Here is an 18,628-nt window from a genome sequence, read left to right as displayed (position 1 = left end):
CTTTGTTATGTTCTGTTTCTATGATACAAAAGATATGCCTCACTTATGAACAGGTACAAGTATGATTGCTCTCTTTAGATATAAATTTATTTCAAGTACAGAGATCTATTTATCACCTAAAGAAATCTAAATTATCTGGGTGATATGATGCAGTAAAGGAAAAGGATTTTGTTGTTCAAATCACAACTCCTTCGTGGTTTTTAGCATTTCTCAGGGACTCTGGGAAATTTACTTACCCTGTTAGTGCTACATTTTCTTCAACTTTAGATGATATAATCTCTCCCTCCACACACCCAATGCTGTTGTATAGATTAAATGCAATTAAGTGCGTAAAGTACCTGGCATGTGGTGGGCCCTAAATAACTGTCAGTTTTTACTTCTAAAAATGAGGAATACTTACTCTTTATAACATTTTTATATTAACTACCTCGTATTCAAGCAAAACAGAGGTCATTTTTCCCTTCCATTTTGCAATCTTCTCTATGGGACAATACTTACAAAAATTTCTGTTAATAAAGTAGAAAAAAATTTCATGCTATGAAATATAGATTTGAAGAGGCAACTAAAGTGAATATTAATACATATCTTTTTTCACTTTTTTCAAATATGAAATCTGGTATTTTGTCATTCCACAAACAATTAAAAATGTTTGATAAATGAAATCTAAAATAGATAGTTAATCCAGGGAAGACAAACTTGCATTACCAAGAATGCTACTGTAACACTTTCAGGATTTTTCACTCTTTTTTATCTTTTTCTTTGTTTTTGCTTGCCCTCGTCCTTTCTCCAGCTCATAGAAATTTTACCCCTTCTTGCTGATCATCTCTCCCCTCTTCCATATCACAGTGGTAATGATAATTTTAACCATTCCATTTATCTTTTTGGGCAGTGTTTCTCAAATTTTAGTTCTCATAGGAATCTCTTGATAAGTTATATAAAATACCAAGCTCTTCTCTCAGAGATTTCTAGATCCTCTTGGTCTGCTATATGGCCTAAAAATCTATCATTTTAGTCACCGCAGGTGATTCTGATGCAGGTTATCATGAGGAAAGGCTTTAAAGAACACCTTTGGCTAGAGTATGGTCACGTTTTACTAGAATACTGTGTTTGTTTTACCAACCCCTGCCCTAGAGCATTCAGTGTAGTATAAATCAGCACATATATGAGGAAACTACTCAAAGCCAAAAAAGAACCACCTAAGAAGACTAAAAGTAACAGTGTCTGGCTCTTATCACAGAGCTGGCAAGAGTTCTGGTTCCATCAGTTCTGCTGGAAAACATGAGTCCCAGGGCACTGGGTAGAGCACACAGAAAGGGGTGGCCCCCGTAGTACAGAGTAATTAGTCCTAGACTGAGCATTGCTCCTGTCCCACCTAACAACTCTGAAACCAAGCAAGACCTGAAAAAAATCAAACTGTTTCCAAATCATTTTACTGTATTCCAGAACAAAGCCCAAGAATTTTTATAAGAATACAAAAATATACAGCACTCAACAAAGTAAATGACAAAGTGCCTAACATTAAGTCAAAAATCACTAACCATGCAAAGCAGGAAAATATGACCTGTACCAAGAAGAAAAACTAACAATTCAAAATCAACCAAGAACACAGATGTTAGAGTTAGTAGAGAAGGAAACTGAAACAGTAATTAAACTGTATATGCTCATAAAGCCACACAGAAACACATAAGCTATAAAACACTCAAACAGAACTTCTGGAGAGCAAAAGTACAATGTGTGAGATTAGAAATACACAGGATATTGCAGATTAGACACTGTAGTTAAAATAGATTAGTGACCTTGAGGACATAGGAAAAGAAACAATTCAAATTGACATACAGAGAAGGGAAAAAGAGAATTAAAAAGGAAAAAAAAAGCAAACAAAGCACTGGTAAACTGTGAGACAATTTCAAAAGATCTAATGCATATGTACTAGGAGTCCCTGAAGGAGAGGGAAAAGAAAGATGGAAGGACAGAAAAAAAATAACTGAAAAAATAATAGCTGAAAACATTCCAAATTTGATGAAAACTATAAACCCACAGATACAAGAAGCTGAATAAACCCCAAGCACAAGAAGCAAGATGAAAACCTGACCAAGGCATATCACAATCAAATTGCTCAATGAGTGATAAAGAGATCTTAAAAGTAACCAGAGGGAAAAAGACAGTTCATAGAGAAGAACAAAAATCAACATGACAAGGAATCTCTTGTCAAAAACAATCAAGCAAGAATGCAGTGGAGTAATCTCTTTAAGATTCTAAACGAAGGGGTCCCTGGGGGCTCAGTCAGCTAAGCTCAGGTCATGATCTCACAGTTCACAAATTCAAGCCAAAAGTGGGCTCTGAGCAGTCAGCACAAAGTCCGGAGCCTGCTTCGGATTCTGTGTCTCCCTCTCTCTCTGCCCCTCCCTTGATTGTTCGTTCTCTTTCGTTCTCTCTCTCTCTCTCTCTCTCTCTCTCTCCCTCCCTCCCTCCCTCCCTCCCTCTCTCAAAAATAAAACATCAAAAAAAAAAATTTTAATACTAAACTAAACTAAAAGGCAACTGACGGAATGGGAAAAGATATTTGCGAATGACGTATCAGACAAAGGGCTAGTATCCAAAATCTATAAAGAGCTCACCAAACTCCACACCCAAAAAACAAATAATCCAGTGAAAAAATGGGCAGAAAACATGAATAGACACTTCTCTAAAGAAGACATCAGATGGCCAACAGGCACATGAAAAGATGCTCAACGTCACTCCTCATCAAGGATCTACAAATCAAAACCACACTGAGATATCACCTCACGCCAGTCAAAGTGGCCAAAATGAACAAATCAGGAGACTAGAGATGCTGAAGAGGATGTGGAGAAACAGGAACCCTCTTGCACTGTTGGTGGGAATGCAAACTGGTGCAGCCTCTTTGGAAAACAGTGTGGAGGTTCCCCAAAAAATTAAAAACAGACCTACCCGATGACCCAGCAATAGCACTGCTAGGAATTTCCCCAAGGGATACAGGAGTGCTGATGCATAGGGGCACTTGTACCCCAATGTTTACAGCAGCACTTTCAACAAGAGCCAAATTATGGAAAGAGCCCAAATGTCCATCAACTGATGAATGGATAAAGAAATTGTGGTTTATATGCACAATGGAATACTACTTGGCAATGAGAAAGAATGAAATATGGCCTTTTGTAGCAACATGGATGGAACTGGAGAGTGTTATGCTAAGTGAAATAAAGTCATACAAAGACAGATACCATGGGGCGCCTGGGTGGCGCAGTCGGTTAAGCGTCCGACTTCAGCCAGGTCACGATCTCGCAGTCCATGAGTTCGAGCCCCGCGTCGGGCTCTGGGCTGATGGCTCAGAGCCTGGAGCCTGTTTCTGATTCTGTGTCTCCCTCTCTCTCTGCCCCTCCCCCATTCATGCTCTGTCTCTCTCTGTCCCAAAAACAAATAAACATTGAAAAAAAAAAAATTAAAAAAAAAAAAAAGACAGATACCATGTTTTCACTCTCATGTGGATCCTGACTGAGAAACGTAACAGAAGACCATGGGGGAGGGGAAGGGGGAAAAAACAAAAGTTAGAGAGGGAGGGAGTCAAACCATAAGAGACTTAAAAACTGAGAATAAACTGAGGGTTGATGGGGGGTGGGAGGGAGGGGAAAGTGGGTGATGGGCACTGAGAAGGGAACCTGTTGGGATGAGCACTGGGTGTTGTATGGAAACCAATCTGACAATAAATTTCATATTTAAAAAATAAAAAATTAAATTAAAATTAAAAATTAAATTCTGAAAGAAAAAGCAAGAATGCATTTTTAAAATTATTTTCAGAATTAATTTTAGAAAGTCCAGGGATATAAAATAACTGACTTATAAATAATAAGTTCTGAATATAAAAAAAGAACTTTACAATAAGGAGAGAAAAGTATCTTACCACATAAAATTTAGGATAAAAGACTCATTACTGAGCCACTGATAAAGTTGCCTTGTATATGTTTATATCATGTATTATTATTCCTACAGATGAAAAGCAGTTTATACATTAATTTTCTAATAATCCACACACAGAAACAAAGATGCTTATTAAATGACCAAGATTTCTGCCCAATTTAATAGAAAACTTTGCTTGAGTTTGGACACACTAAAAATGGCCACTATCCTTCTATCTCGTAGCCCCTCTGCTGCTTAAAGTCACCACAGCATAATTGTTGGAAGACTGCAGGCCTAAAACAAAAACTAATAAAATGCTTGCTATTTAATTTCTGTTGTTTAATGTCCAAACTTGACTTTTCATCAATACCAGCTTTTTTGTTATATGGAAATTGTTAAATTATGTTGACAGTGTCCCAATATTTACAAGGGTTCCTCTACTCATTCTCATGTAGGCATTCTGCATACAAGTGACTATGTTTCGTTCTAAGTCAAATATTATATAAAATGAGTGTAGAGGCATATACCAGTACATTTAGCTTTTATTTCTGTGGTTTAGTACAGTGAGCACTCTCTTCTCATCCTATTACTCTCTCTTCTGTAGGTGTTCATCCATTCTCTACCTTCCACCTTCTTACCTCCCATCACTCCTGCATTCCACTCATTTACCAGAATGGCTTAATTAGGCCAAAAGTACCACCACTACTGTCTTAGGCACAACATATTAGGGTGTGGTGGTGTCCTAAGGGTTAGGACATGACTCCTCTACTCAAAAATAGGTATAGCTGATTAGGCCAAGTAAGAAAGGTCTCACAGCTAGTTTAGAGAGATATAAGGTAGATGTAGTAAATTAGCAAGAGATAAAAGCTCATCCTGGGAAGAGCTGAGAAGATCTACAGCGAGATATGGAAATCTAGTATCAAAAAGGTAAAATTATCACAATTCATAGATATCGGTCTACCATTGCCCTGGTAACACAAATATAGATAAAATAAAGCAATCCATAATTAGATCACAAATGAATTCTCGACTTCAACTAAGAGAAAGATTGAAGAAAGTTAAAATTAGATTATTTTACCTTAAAATTTAGTTTGGGTGCATCGTAGAAATCAGCAGAGTGTGAAAACTGTTTACCTATGGTAATATTTGCATAGCTAAGGAAGAAAAAATTAAGTAATAGTGACTTCATGATTCAGAAATTTTAAATTTTATTTAACTTCAAAACAAATTATATGAGACCATGAAAAGTATCTTACCCATATCCTGTTCCTTTCTTTCCCGGGTTTGTGTATAAATTCTTTCCAGGTACCTCATATTTGTCTCTGGGTTTCAACTGTGTGCTGAAGAATGGCACCGGACCGCCTATTGTGCCATAGTAGGTTCCTAACCCACATCTGAAATACAGTTTTTAAAAAACGGAGCAAATTAAAACAGCAAATTTTGTGTTATACATATTTGACAATTCACAAAAAAATGACTGAAAAAGGAGCAAAATATATGTAATGGAATTGACTTGCCCAACACTGGCAAGAAAAAAGCAACCATTTTTTTTTTAGTTTTTAGTCTTATTTCGCCCATTTTTCAAAGTCACAAATTTTGAGGTGAGATGTTTTTAATTTTTTATGCTTATCTTAAATGTTCCACATAAACAAAATTTCACAATCTTTAGGAAGTGAAAATAGTTTCCATTAATTCAGAAAATTGCAGTTTTACTAACCTCAAAAAAATAGCACAAGCACAAAATTGGCCTTCAACCAATCCTCATCTTTCATAAATTCTACAGAGACAGTCAACATTATAGAGTGTGCATTAGCATCTTATTATAAAGCTCAGCCAAATAATATGATATAACAGACTATATGATTTTCTTTGTTCAATGGTTTAAAGATAAAAAAAATGAAACTTCACATTGACAACTGTCACAACTAAAATATTGTTTAAGTCCATGCATTACCTTTACAATTGTTTTTAAATAGCATGTCTTGATAAATTACTTTTTATCAAGAAAAAGGCTTCACCAAATTTTACAATTTTTATTTATACTTTCTAAAAAATTTTTGCAAAGCAGAAAAAATAGTGAAGGACACAGATAATGATGACCCAAGGCAGTTTTTTCAAGATTTTCAAACAAATTTATTTGCATTATTTATCTGGCTTTTATTATATAAACTAATAGCAGTGTCATAAGCATAAATTTAATGAGATGAGGATCTAGTTAACTAAAACTACCCGTCAACTATATCATCCAATATAACTGTCTCCACCGGAGATAAGCTCATCCTAAAAATCATACTCTAAAAAAAATCAATCATACTTAAGTAAGTCCTCTAGAAAAATACTTAATTTGGGCTAGAGGAGAGAAAGGTGCAGGAAATGAATTTATGACTTTTGCCCCAAACACTTACGGCTTTTTATCTCCATTACTAGGGAGGAAGGCTTTGCCTAGGTTTTTTTTGGCTTCTTCCATCATATGCCGTCTCCTCACTTGATTCAGATTTACATAGCCTTCACCTTCAAATATCCTTACAAAATGGGGATCAAAATAACCTGCCTGGAGATTTGACATTGCTTTGGATCCCCCAGGTAGCATCTGTTTATTTTTGCTTGCAGCGTCATTAAAGGGTCCTTTAAAAATAAATTAGGAATATCATCATTTTGAGTTCACTAATAATTAAAGAACATGAAAAGCAACTGAGAAAAGTTCCAAACTTTGATTTGGGCCATCTCTAATTTTGAGTTTTGAGCTCTAAAATGCTGTCTCAAAATGCTCACTGAAAGCTCTACATTATAGACCACATTGACAATAAGACCTAAGAGGTTTCCATCACAATATTTTAATAATTAGATCAAGGTCTTGGTTATAGATTCTGACTTTTAGAGCTGGGAGAGACCCTAACAATCATCTAATCTAATGCTTCCCCCTCTATATATTAGGAAACACCATGTGAGATCATCAGTAAGTACATGTATATGAGTGTGTGTGTGTATGTATGTATGTGTGTGTGTGTGTGTGTGTGTGTGTGTGTGTTTAGGTTGAAGGGAATGGTGTTCCATAATCAAAATGAGGCAATTCCCCTCCTAGATATATACTCAAGACATATAAGTGTCTATATCCACTAAAAGGCATGAACCGGAATGTTCATAGCAGTTTCATTCATAATATTCAAATACAGGAAACAACTCAAATGTCCACCAACAGGAAAGCAGATAAATAAATGTGTTATATTTATACAATGAAGTACTTGTGGGCAATTTTTTAAAAGGTTTTTATAAATATGTAGAACTTCTATTATAACTTAGATCTAGAAGAGCTCAATTTGGGAAGTCCTTCACCAATGTGAAAACTTTTTTGAAGTGTGAACAATCCTTAAAGCAACTAGTTATTTAAATATGAATTTGTATCACTGATTTTTTTAACTTAAATTTTTGAAAAGGTAGTATATTCACATGGTTCCAAATTCAGTAATATAAATGTTTTTACAATAAATTTTCCTCCACACTCGGCCACCCACTTCCTCTCCCAAGGGAATTCGTGATATTTGTTTTCCAGAGAATGTTTAGGCATGTCCCGATGAATATTTTCATATATATCCTTTTCCATTTTTAATGCTTAGCATGCTGTATAATAAACTATTCTGCACCTTGATTTTTTTGTTTATTTAACAATATATCTTGGAGATGTTTCATGTCAGTGTATTCTATTTGTAACAAAGAAGTCATTGAATAGCCAGAAATTTAACTAAGACATATAAAATGTTTATTTACTTTAGCTCTTTTTATTATTTATGACTCTTCTAAAACTCCCTCAGCTATTCACACAGCATTTCATTCTTCAAGAAAGTAATCATGGATGGCCGTTTGGGATGCAAACGTAAATGCTGCTTGCATAGCAGTGTCCCATCTGAGCAAAATATTCTGAGAGAAAACTGCCATGCACCTTCGGAAAGAAGTGAAATTATCTATGAAGAGAATGTAAGAAAGTAGGGTATCCCAACGAAAGAAGCTTCCTGCTCTTACGAAACTAAGTTCTCTCTTAACTGTACTGAAATTTCATAAATTTATTCGACTTTAAAGTTAATGCTTTAAGGGGAGCCTCGGTGACTCAGTGGGTTAAGCATCTGACTCTTCATTTTGGCTCAGGTGAGGATCTCACAGTTCGTCAGTGGATTCTCATTCTCATTCTCCTTCTCTCTCTCAAAATAAAAAAAAATAAAACTTAATGCTTTAAAATATAGAGCATTAAAAATATCATTTAACCCAAATATTAAATCCAAAATTTCCTATAGAACACCCACTATTAGGCTGTAAAGAAAACCAGATATACTTACGATTAAATGAGGACACATATTTATCACCAACAGTAACATACTCCATCTCACTGAAGAGGCCAATCCTCTCCATATCCGTCTTCCCTCCTTCTGCAGGCATGGCTGCTGCTTGCGGCGGTGCTTTCTATACTGACAACCTTAAGAGGTTCCTTGCGGCTATTTCGTTTATAGCAAAATCCTACCTTGCACTGAAAAATACAGGGAAAAGGTTTAGGAAAAAGGTGATTGCTAAGTTTCAGTCCAATTTACTTCCAGTCTGAGAGTGGGCATTCACTATAAAACAATGGTCCCAAATGACATAGGGTAAGAATCTACTTTGTGGGGCTGGAGGGGAGCAATGGCCCTCCAAATTAACACCACGAACCCTCCCCAAGATTCTCCGGGTAAAGTATCCACACATTACAAAGAAATGTATATGACAGCATCTGTTGCACTGCCATTCGTCTGTGGTAAATGATAAAATCGTCACCGTGTAGTGTGGTATAAACACTGCAGATACATCCTGCTTTTGAGAAGTTCCAAGTAGATTTAAAAATCATAATTATATGAGGCGCCTGGGTGGCGCAGTTGGTTAAGCGTCCGACTTCAGTCAGGTCACGATCTCGCGGTCCGTGAGTTCGAGCCCCGCGTCGGGCTCTGGGCTGATGGCTCAGAGCCTGGAGCCTGTTTCCGATTCTGTGTCTGCCTCTCTCTCTGCCCCTCCCCCGTTCATGCTCTGTCTCTCTCTGTCCCAAAAATTAAAAAAAAAAAAAAAAAAAAAACGTTGAAAAAATAAATAGATAGATAGATAAATAAATAAATAAATAAATAAATAAATAAATAAAAATCATAATTATGTAAGGCGAGACACTCTCAGTTTAGATCAAATGATTTAAACATACTGCATTGTCGCTCATACTGGAAATCACAACAGTTTTTCAGAATGCACAACACACACAATTACTATGTGTTACATCCTACAGTTCTTGAGTTTCTTCAAGTTTAAATGAATACAAGAAATGTGTCCCTGGCAAAATTAGTTCACAAAGGGGATGGGTGGGAAAGGACCATTGTCTAGGCAAGATTAAAATAAAGAACAACATGACAAACAAAAATCCACAATGAATTAAGGGTATGTTAAAGAGCATACTGCAACTGTGAATTTCCCTTTTTTTTTTTTTTTTAGTGTTTATTTTTGAGAGAGAGAAAGAGCATAGGTGTGGGAGGGGCAGAGAGAGAGGGGGAGAAAATGGATACGAAGCAGGCTCTGTGCTAACAGCAGAACTCATAAGCCATGAGATCATGACCTGAGCCGAAGTCAGACGCTTAACCGAATAAGCCACCTAGGCACCCCTTTCTTTTGAAATATCACATTAAACAAATGTTTAGATTCTGTTTTTTAATTACACATGTTTAGAAAGAAAGAGCTAAGGAAGATTTGCCTCCATTTCATCAGAGGATTTTTTTAAGTACCAAGCAGATCTAGGTACTGGGCACACATTTAGTGACTAAAACAAGCATTGGCTTATGCTTCCCCGTTTATAATTCAAGGTAATTACCTTTTGCCTTGAATTTCAGTGACACTAAACAGGTGTGCCAATTTGGAACTGTCGCTCCTCTGAGCATGAATCTTTACTAACATGTAATATCAAGGGGCAAGCAAAGATTCCATTTAAACTAAAGCTTTAGAGGGTGCTTGGGTGGGCCAGTGGGTTGGGCATGGGACTCTCGCTCAGGTCATGCTCTCACAGTTTATGAGTTCAATCTGGCTCCATCCTAATAGCCAGGAATCTGCTTGGGATTCTCTCTCTCCCTCTCTCGCCCCTCCCCCATGCACACTCTCAAAATAAATAAACTTAAAAAAAAAAAAAACTACAGCATAAGAAGAAATGCTTCCTTCCCCCCGCCCCATTCCACTTCTTCCTCTCATCAGGTATATTTTTAAAGTAAATGGGGGTCGGGAGGAGAGGCGGGGGCGCCTGCGTGGCTCAGTCAGTTAAGCACCTGACTTCAGCTCAGGTCATGATCTCATGGTTGGTGGGTTAGAGCCCGGAGTCAGGCTCTGTGCTGACAACTCAAAGCCTGGAGCCTGCTTCAGTTTCTGCGTTTCCCTTTCTCTCTGCCTCTCCCTCCCTCTCTCTCTCTCTCTCAAAAATAAACATTAAAAAAGTAAATAAATAAAAAGTAAACGTCAGTCAGCTGGGATATACTACTTCCATTTGCAGCCTGTTTCAAAGCTCCATCCCACTGCCCAACCACAAGGGCTTCCTGTGCTGTTACAGGGACTCAGATCCCTTAGGTGGCCCCCCAAAGTCCACTATCACCCACATCTGACACCATAGGAACCCCATTCCCTGGCACCTGGGCTCCATTTGTCTTCTTCCAGTTCTCAGGTAAGGGTCTCTCCAGCCACAGGACCATGGCACGTGCTGTTTCCCTTCATGCAAGTGCTTCACTGTGCCCAGCCCTTATTTCCCCCAATTAACACCGATCTTTCAGATTGTGTAGCTCATTCATCCCTTCTTTAACTCCCTCTGCCATAGCAGCCTGTCTAACGGGGTTATCACGTTCCGTTCACCGTGTACCGATCCTGTAATTAGCAGCTGCCTTTTCCCCACGAAACTGTTGCCTACAGGAAGACAGGCACCGCGGGCAGCTAGGTTCTCCCTTACCACAGTATTTCCACCGTCTGCGCAGCGTCTGCCACACAGCAAAGTGAGCCACGGAAGGGAGGAAAGGAAAGGGGAAAAAAAACTCTCGCCTTCTATTTTTTCCTCTAAACTCTTCTTGGGCGACATTTACAAAATCGTTCATTCACTTAACAGACACTTTGCAGACGCCTCCTCTGGGTAAAGCTCGCTGATTGAAGCTAGGAAAACATTTTAAAAGGCGTGGATCCTGACCCCAGGGAGCTTACAATCTGAGCAGACAAGTACACGGTGAAGGCTAACACAAGTGGAACCTGGCAAGGTCTCTCCGGAGCGGGGGGAGGGGCGGTGAAGGAGGGGCGGAAAACCTCTGGCTGAGGCGACAGGAAAGTGATTTCCCAGTAGGGAAACAGGCTCAAAGGAGGTAGATACCTAAAGCACAACACCCGGCGGCCCACAGGACCAAGTCACCTCTCAGCAGAGCACCGGTCCGACAACCGGGACCAGGGCGTCTGAGCTCCCGTCCGGGTTGACTCAGCGGCAGGAGCGGCGGGGGCCACGAGCCTCCCCGCGCATGCGCTTCCCGCGCGAGGCCTCGCTGCGAAGCGCCTCGGCACGCTCCCCGCGGCGCGGGTGCAGACGGTGGCCGCAGGTGTTTATTGCGGCGCGTTGCCTCGGGTACGGGAGGACTCGTTTCAAAGGACGCTACGGAAGGATACCTGGAGAGTTCGAAACCTCCGCGAGGAACACAGTGAAAGACTTAAGAGTGTCTATAGACTACGGATGACTCAACCAATAGAATTTCCTGAGGAAAAGCTGCTGACCCCGCCCCATTATCCCCCGCGAGGAGATGTAATGGGATACGCCCCCATGACGTTGCTGCGAGGCATGTCGGGAATTGTAGTCAGCCTTCCGAGGCCCCGTCCCTGGAAACACCAGTTCGGGGCCAGCGAGCTGAGCCCTAGGGCAGACGTCAGAGTCCTTGTCTTCGCCACGTCGCAGACATGGTGAGTACCTCTGCTCGCCATCGCCGCTTGTGTTTCCCCTCGGGTTTCGGTAGCCTCCATGGCTCCACAGCCTTTGGAAGGAGCTGGTCCTGCCAGGGCCCACGGTGGCAGCTGCGAACTCCGTGGTCTCAGCCGGGGGACAACTGCCCGAAACTACCTGGAATACCCCAGCTCAACGTTAGGACCTGCGCTGCCCGCGCCTCCTTCTTGTGTATGCATTTTGAGAACGAGGGATTATATTAGGCGTTTTTGAAGGTTTGAAGAAGTATTGGACCCGGGAAAGATACGAGTAACTTTCTTTAAAGACTGCCCAAATTTGTTATCTCCAGCTTTTACAACTGGATTCCAGGGGCGCCTGGGTGGCTCAGTCAGTTAAGCGTGTCACTCTTGATTTCTGCTCAGGTCATGATCTCAGGTCAGATCGCAAGGGCTCTGCGATGACTGCAGAGACTGCTTGGGATTCTCTCTCTCTTATTTCTGCCTCTCCCCTGCTCGCATCTATCTCTCAAAATAAAAAAGTAAACATTAAACAAATTTTTTAACTGTATTCCGAGCTCTACATCTGCAGATCTACTAGTTGTACCTTCACTCAGATAATTCATATGTATTTCATTTAAAAAAATTGTTTTTAATGTTTATTTATTTTTGAGACAGAGCATGAGCAGGGAAAGGGCAGAGACAGAGGGAGACATAGAACCTGAAGCAGGCTCCAGGCCCTGAGCTGTCAGCACAGAGCCCTAGGTGGGGCTGGAACTAACAGACTGTGAGATTGTGACCTGAGCGGAAGTCGGTGGCTTAACCGACTGAGCCACCCAGACTCCCCAATTCATATGTATTTCAAACTCCGCAAGTTCAAAACTGATTCATTATTTCCACCTCCCGGCATCCCACAACCGCTCTTCCTCCACTGATCCCCAGCTTGGTAAACGGTACCGACACCCAGCGTGTTGTGCATGCCAGAAACCTGGAAATCCTCCTTGACACCTTCCTCTTAACTCCTGCACATCTGATCAATAATCAGATCCTATGCATTCTTACTCCTACATGGCTGTCAATTGTCATTCACTCTACTGCAACCATCCCTGTCCTTGCCACCATCAGATCTAACCATCCGTGGCAGTCTTTTAAATTTTTGAAGCAGATCTTCACCAATCTATGCCGCTGCTTGGAATGGGTTCTCCCCTCTACACCCCCATCTTTCCTTTGGAATTGTTAATACTCACACCTACTTACCCTTCACATCTCAGCTTAACTATTATTTCTTCAGAGAGGATCTCCGTTCAGAAGCCTAGGGAGATCCTAGTCCTTTCACTGAAGATCTTTTGTGGAATCTTCACAACAACCCTATGAAATAGGTTTTTTTCCAATTTTACAGAACAGTACAAAAGTACTGAGTGACTAGTTACTTTGTGCAAAATCATATAGTGTAAATTTGCCCTTGCCTGTCTTTCTAAATTTTGTCTTCTTCAGTATCTTGCATTGTCATTAAGTATTTTTTGTTCAAATGGGTGCCTAAAATTTTCTATGGTAGTATTGTTCTTTATTTAACTGACTTCTTATTGGTAACTATTTAAGTGGCTTCCAAAAAAATTTTTTTTGCTATGATGAACAACAGTATGTTAAGTGGACAACATTGAAGCTCGTTTTCACTGAACTTCGATTATTTCCTTAGCACAGATTTCCAGAAGTAGAACTGGGGCAAAGGGTTTCAACAGATTAGTTTGTGGAATAAATAAAAACAATCACCCTTTTAAACATGTGAGGAGGGAATTGTAAAGAGAAAAATCGTAATGGTACCTACTTCATGATGTTCTGAGGATGAGAGTTAATACATGTCCGGCCACTTAGCATAGTGACTTTTACATTTTAAGAGCTCAATAAATGTTAGTATCTATTCATTTATTTTAAAATAGGGTTCGTAATGTGTAGTGTGGTTCTTCAGCCTGTTTGGGACCTATTTTGAGTATCTGATGAAAGCTTTGAAACCTCATCTCAGAAATTCCCTTCCTCTTTCTCTCCCCATTCCCCACAAAATGATACCTGTCATTTGTCATATGTCATCAACTCCTCGAAATTCAACATACAAACTCATATTAGGAACTACTAATAGGTTCCATTTCACAAGGGCTTTTTCCCTTTATAAGGTGCAAGATTTTCCTATGCTACTAAATATTCTTCTAAAGCATAGAGATTCTTCATGACTGTATAGTATTCGTAATTATTTACCCAATCTCCCGCTGTTAACATTTAGTTTAACATCCTTATGCCGGGGCCTTTGTGTGCTCTGCAGATTTCTTTAGACTAAATTTCTGAATGCAGAAATCACTAGGCCGAGAATTTGAGTATAAGACTTTTGATTCTTATGGCCACATTGCCCTCTGAAGAAGAGTTCTACAGTTCACATCCCCACCATTATGATGTGTCAGTTTACTCTCATTGTCTTGACCACCACTGTCATCATATTAGATTCTTTCCCGGTTCTCAAACTAGTTCTTCACCATTGATGTTTTCATGTCATTCTTAAACCCGTTGTGAAGACCATAATTTGGAAATACTGTTTTAAATCAGTGGTCCTCAACCTTTTTATATTAGAATCACTGGCAGAGAGGAGCTTTTAAATATCCCTGTGCCTAGACCGTCCCAGATCATTTAATCACAATCGCTGGGGTGCAGCCCGGGTGTAAGTACTTTAAGCTCCTCAGGTGACTTCAATGTGGAACAAAGATTAAGAACTCCTGATTTAGAATTTAGGGTGTTTTGTTTTTCTGCAAAAAAAGCAGAATTAACTCATGAAATAATTTGAAGAATACAGGTTAATTAATGCCTTAGCCCAATCTCAGATACAGTCTCACTTGTATGAGGATGAGTTTGTTTTGTTTTACGATGGAATTTTGGTTCTCTTTGTCTTAGGTGATTTCAGAGACTGTGGATGTACTCTTCAGAATAAGAGGAGGCCTTGATCTAGCTTTTCAGCTAGCTACTGCTAATGGTAGGTCTGACAAAAAAACAAAAAACAAAACAAAAAAACTTCTCTTTTTTTTATTATAAAATGGATGATGAAATATACCAAGATTCTCTTTATTTTGCAGATGAAACTGAGTGAGAGATAGGATGAATAAACTAAAATCATATGGTTAGTAACTTATATAAATTGGATTTAAACTTAGGGATTGTGTTCCAGCACCACCACTAGCCCATAAGGTTCCTCTAGCAAATTAGGAAGATGTCCCCCTTCTTAAAAAAGTTCACTGCCTACTGGTGAAAAATTGTCACTATAAATATGAATAGAAATGAGCACAATGTAAATGAGGCACCCAGATTTGTGCATCGCAGACTTGCACCTATGCATAACCCTGAGTCTCCACAGCCCACTCTCTTCAAGGTTATGTTGTATGGGAATGGTACAAGAATTCTATGGGGGAAAACTCAGCAGAGTTTGTATAAAGCAAATTCTAGGATGTCTTCCTGTTTCTGATTTGGGCTAAGGCCACAAACAGAGGTAAAGAATATCAGAGGAGAAAGATGAGGAGTTGTATTGGAGATGTGTTTCATATAAGATGCCAGAGTATATCAAGTGCAGATTCCCAGCAGGCATTTGGTAATTTGAATCCCAAACTTAAGGGAGAGTGGTCAGGACTAGAGATCGAGAATATCTCTAAAGGATGATAAGCCACACCACGATAATAAATAAAATCACTCATGAAAAGTATGATGGGTGGTGTCAGAAGCCAAAGAGAAGTTCAGAAAGATAAGGAATGAAAAGTGCTAAGTTCCTTGAAGGAGATCACTAGCTGGCCATCGTTTCCATGGAAATAGGAAGGGAAAGAATGCATAATGTTCTTTCTGACAGTGTAGATGCTTTTTACCTAGTAATTAATGTATTTGAGCTTGTCTTTTGATTTATTATATTCCTACTATATCAGTCTTTCAAACACGCAAAGAAGAGAATCATTAATGAGAATATATAGAAGAAGGAGGTACTTAACTTTAAAGACTTCGCAATTTTTTTAGATTACATTATCTCATGGACCTTCAGGGATAAACAGAAGATAATCGAGGAATTAAGTTTATCTTTTGTAGTGCAGCTGAAAATCTTTAAATTCAGCTTTCTGAAACAGATCGAGATGTCTTAAAATCTGACTTGTTATAAGTAATCTTTTCTCTACCACAACCCCAAGGTATTTATTTATCAAGATACCAGTGTAATAGTTAAATAAATATTATAATCACAAGGTTAAATAGGTTTAGGATTTAAGAGTATAAAGCTAGGACAAGTATATATTATCTTCTTTAAATATATCTTCTTGAACCATGAAAATGTTTTACATATCCCAAAATTGTATCAAATTAAAAGGAAATCCTCCTACATTGCTGGCGGGAATATAAAATGGTGCAGCTCCTTTGGAAACAGTTTGGCAGCTCCTTGAAAATGTTCAATGTAGAGTTAACCCTATGACCAGCAATTCTACTCGTAGGTAGAGAATACAGCAAGCACTTCCTAAGAGAGTTGGAAACATCCACACAATAACTTGCACACAAACATTCGTAGCATTATTCATGAGAGCCAGAAAGCAAAGAGACAACCCAAATGTGTTTCCGCTTTGAATGGATAACCAAACTATGTGGTATCTATACAAGGGAGTTTTATTCGGCCATAAAAAGAAATGAAGTACTGATTTATGCTACAATATAGATGAACCTTGAAAATACTATACTGGGTGAAAGGTGGACGTGGACGCATGATGTGTCATTCCATTTGTAGGAAGTATCCAGAATAGGCCAATCTATAGAGACAGTGGATTAGCGGTGCCACGGCTAAGTGCAGAGGGAACGGGGAATGAGTGCTGTTAAGTACAGGTTAAGTACAGGGTGATGACAGTGTTCTGGAATTAGATAGTGATGGTTGTAAAACCTTGTCAATATGCTAAAAGCAACTGAGTTGTACACGTTGAAAGGATGGATTTTTGTGGTCAATGACTTTTATCTCAATTTTTCAGAAAGAAAGGCAAAATGATTTTTTATTGAATCTGCGGAATAGTTCTTGGGAGTCAGTTTTACTCTGCTCTACTTTTGTGTGTTTAGAACGATTCGTGTTGAAACGCTTAAAATTCATCTTAATAATTTCTATTTATGTTCTTTTAATTTAGAAATATTTATCAAGAAAGCACTAAAACATGTGCTAAGTGACCTGTCAACCAAGCTTTCTTCAAATGCACTTGTGTTCAAAATTTGCCACAGTTCGGTGTACATATGGCCCAACAGTGACATAAACACCATCCCAGGAGAGTTGGCTGACGGTTCTGCTTGTAAGACCATAATGCGCTTTATTCAGTGAGTATGTTTGAAAACCGCTAGAAATGTTTTCAGAACATCACTGCACATTATAAACATCTTTGTGTATTAAAAATTTAGCTTTGAACAGGAAGAAGATACAAAACGAAAATTTATGAGAAAGAAAGACAAAAAGTTATCGGACATGGTAAGCAAATCACCTGTCTTCTCGGTTAAAAATGTTTAATCCTTGAATTTGGAGTGGAGTTAGATGTTAGAGATTATTTAATCCAACTCTATTATTTTTCACAGGTCAGATTATTGAGGTCCAGAAAGAGTAAATGACTTTCCAGAGGTCATATTTCTGCTTTACGTGTCGAAGCTTTTGTTCCATATTAATACATATCTTAAAGGTTTTCTTCGATGCTTTCTTTGCTCCCACAAAAAGTATACAACTCAAGTATGTTTACAAATTATATAAAAATAAATAAAACGGAATTGTTCTGAAACATGATAGTGACACATTATGCTATGAGATAGTAAGAAATAATTTACTTTTCTTCATATTGTTCTTAGTTCTGTTGCTTTTTTGAACCAGTGTTATTGAGTACTTGCCATATGCCACAAACTTGGCAGATACTGGACGTGAAAAGTGGAGCTCCTTTAAGGGAGGAAGTTGTATCAAGTTAACATGACTGCAGTGTTTTTCTAGGCTGTTACGGGAAAATGACATGAGGTTAGAGAGGTGGGCAGGGGCCACCTCAGAAGAAGCTGAACTAAACCCACAGCCATGGTAATGGAGAGGAGGGAGTGGAGACAAGAGATATCTAGGGGATGCAATGGATTATGCTTGGAAACGAATTGGACATGGGATGCCCAGTTTCTTGCTTGGGTAAAGATGGATGAAGGGGAGGACATGAGGTCAGTTTCAGTCATGTTGTTTGAGACACCAATGAGATGTCCTCGTGAGCTGTTAGATTTACAGATATGGAATGTCCAAAAAAACTGGGCTGTCGATCGAATGATTTGAGAATTACCAGTAGTTGGAGCTCGACATTTTGAGTAGTACGGGTCAGTTACTTTGTAGAATGCTCCTCAGCTGGGATGTGTTAGGCTTCCTCATGATTAGATTCAGGTGGTACACTGTTGGTAAGAATATGGCAGAAGTAATGTCACGTCCCCCTCAGTACATCATATTAAAGAGTCTTCTCCTGCTATTGTTGGTGTTAAAACTCTGATCGCTTACTTAATGCGGTGTCTGCGGGTTTTCTTCTCTGTGAGGACACTATTTTTTCCCTTATATGTAGTTAAGTGAGGCTTACTTTGTGTACCTTCTGAGGCTATATTTATGTATCCTATTCCTTACCAAAGTTTTACTCACCACTTCAGTTGGAATTGGTAATTTTTACCTGAATCCAACATTAACCTGATGGTTGCAAAGGTGATTTTTCTATCATTTCCTTCCACATTTATTACATGAAAT

The 18,628-nt window shown here is 38.9% G+C and overlaps 2 protein-coding genes across 9 annotated transcripts in view; one reads left to right on the top strand and one right to left on the bottom strand.

The window, feature by feature from the left end:
- The window catches only part of CB1H4orf47 (chromosome B1 C4orf47 homolog), a 96,602-nt gene extending 84,893 nt beyond the window's left edge, over positions 1-11,709 (bottom strand). For 2 of the 7 annotated variants that reach the window (XM_045056844.1, XM_045056843.1), the window contains exons 1-5: positions 11,300-11,695; positions 8,241-8,428; positions 6,318-6,537; positions 5,169-5,306; positions 4,991-5,066 (exon numbers count right to left, since the gene is read on the bottom strand). In XM_045056844.1, coding sequence (XP_044912779.1) covers positions 4,991-5,066; positions 5,169-5,306; positions 6,318-6,537; positions 8,241-8,340 — 534 coding nt within the window. In that variant the 5' untranslated portion in view covers positions 8,341-8,428; positions 11,300-11,695. The other 5 variants (XM_045056840.1, XM_045056842.1, XM_045056839.1 and 2 more) reach the window with 5 other exon arrangements.
- UFSP2 (UFM1 specific peptidase 2) overlaps positions 1-18,628 on the top strand; it is an 81,367-nt gene that overhangs the window by 45,194 nt on the left and 17,545 nt on the right. The window contains exons 1-4 of one of the 2 annotated variants that reach the window (XM_006930570.5): positions 11,731-11,874; positions 14,785-14,863; positions 17,022-17,205; positions 17,287-17,353. In XM_006930570.5, coding sequence (XP_006930632.3) covers positions 11,872-11,874; positions 14,785-14,863; positions 17,022-17,205; positions 17,287-17,353 — 333 coding nt within the window. In that variant the 5' untranslated portion in view covers positions 11,731-11,871. Of the gene's footprint in view, positions 1-11,730; positions 11,875-14,784; positions 14,864-17,021; positions 17,206-17,286; positions 17,354-18,628 lie in introns of those variants that run through there. The other variant, XM_045056826.1, reaches the window with a different exon arrangement.

Source organism: Felis catus, chromosome B1 (assembly GCF_018350175.1).
Source record: "Felis catus isolate Fca126 chromosome B1, F.catus_Fca126_mat1.0, whole genome shotgun sequence".
In the NCBI taxonomy this organism is placed as follows: domain Eukaryota; kingdom Metazoa; phylum Chordata; class Mammalia; order Carnivora; family Felidae; genus Felis; species Felis catus.
Note: the sequence above shows the minus strand (reverse complement) of the source record. Positions and strands in the feature narration are given on the sequence as shown.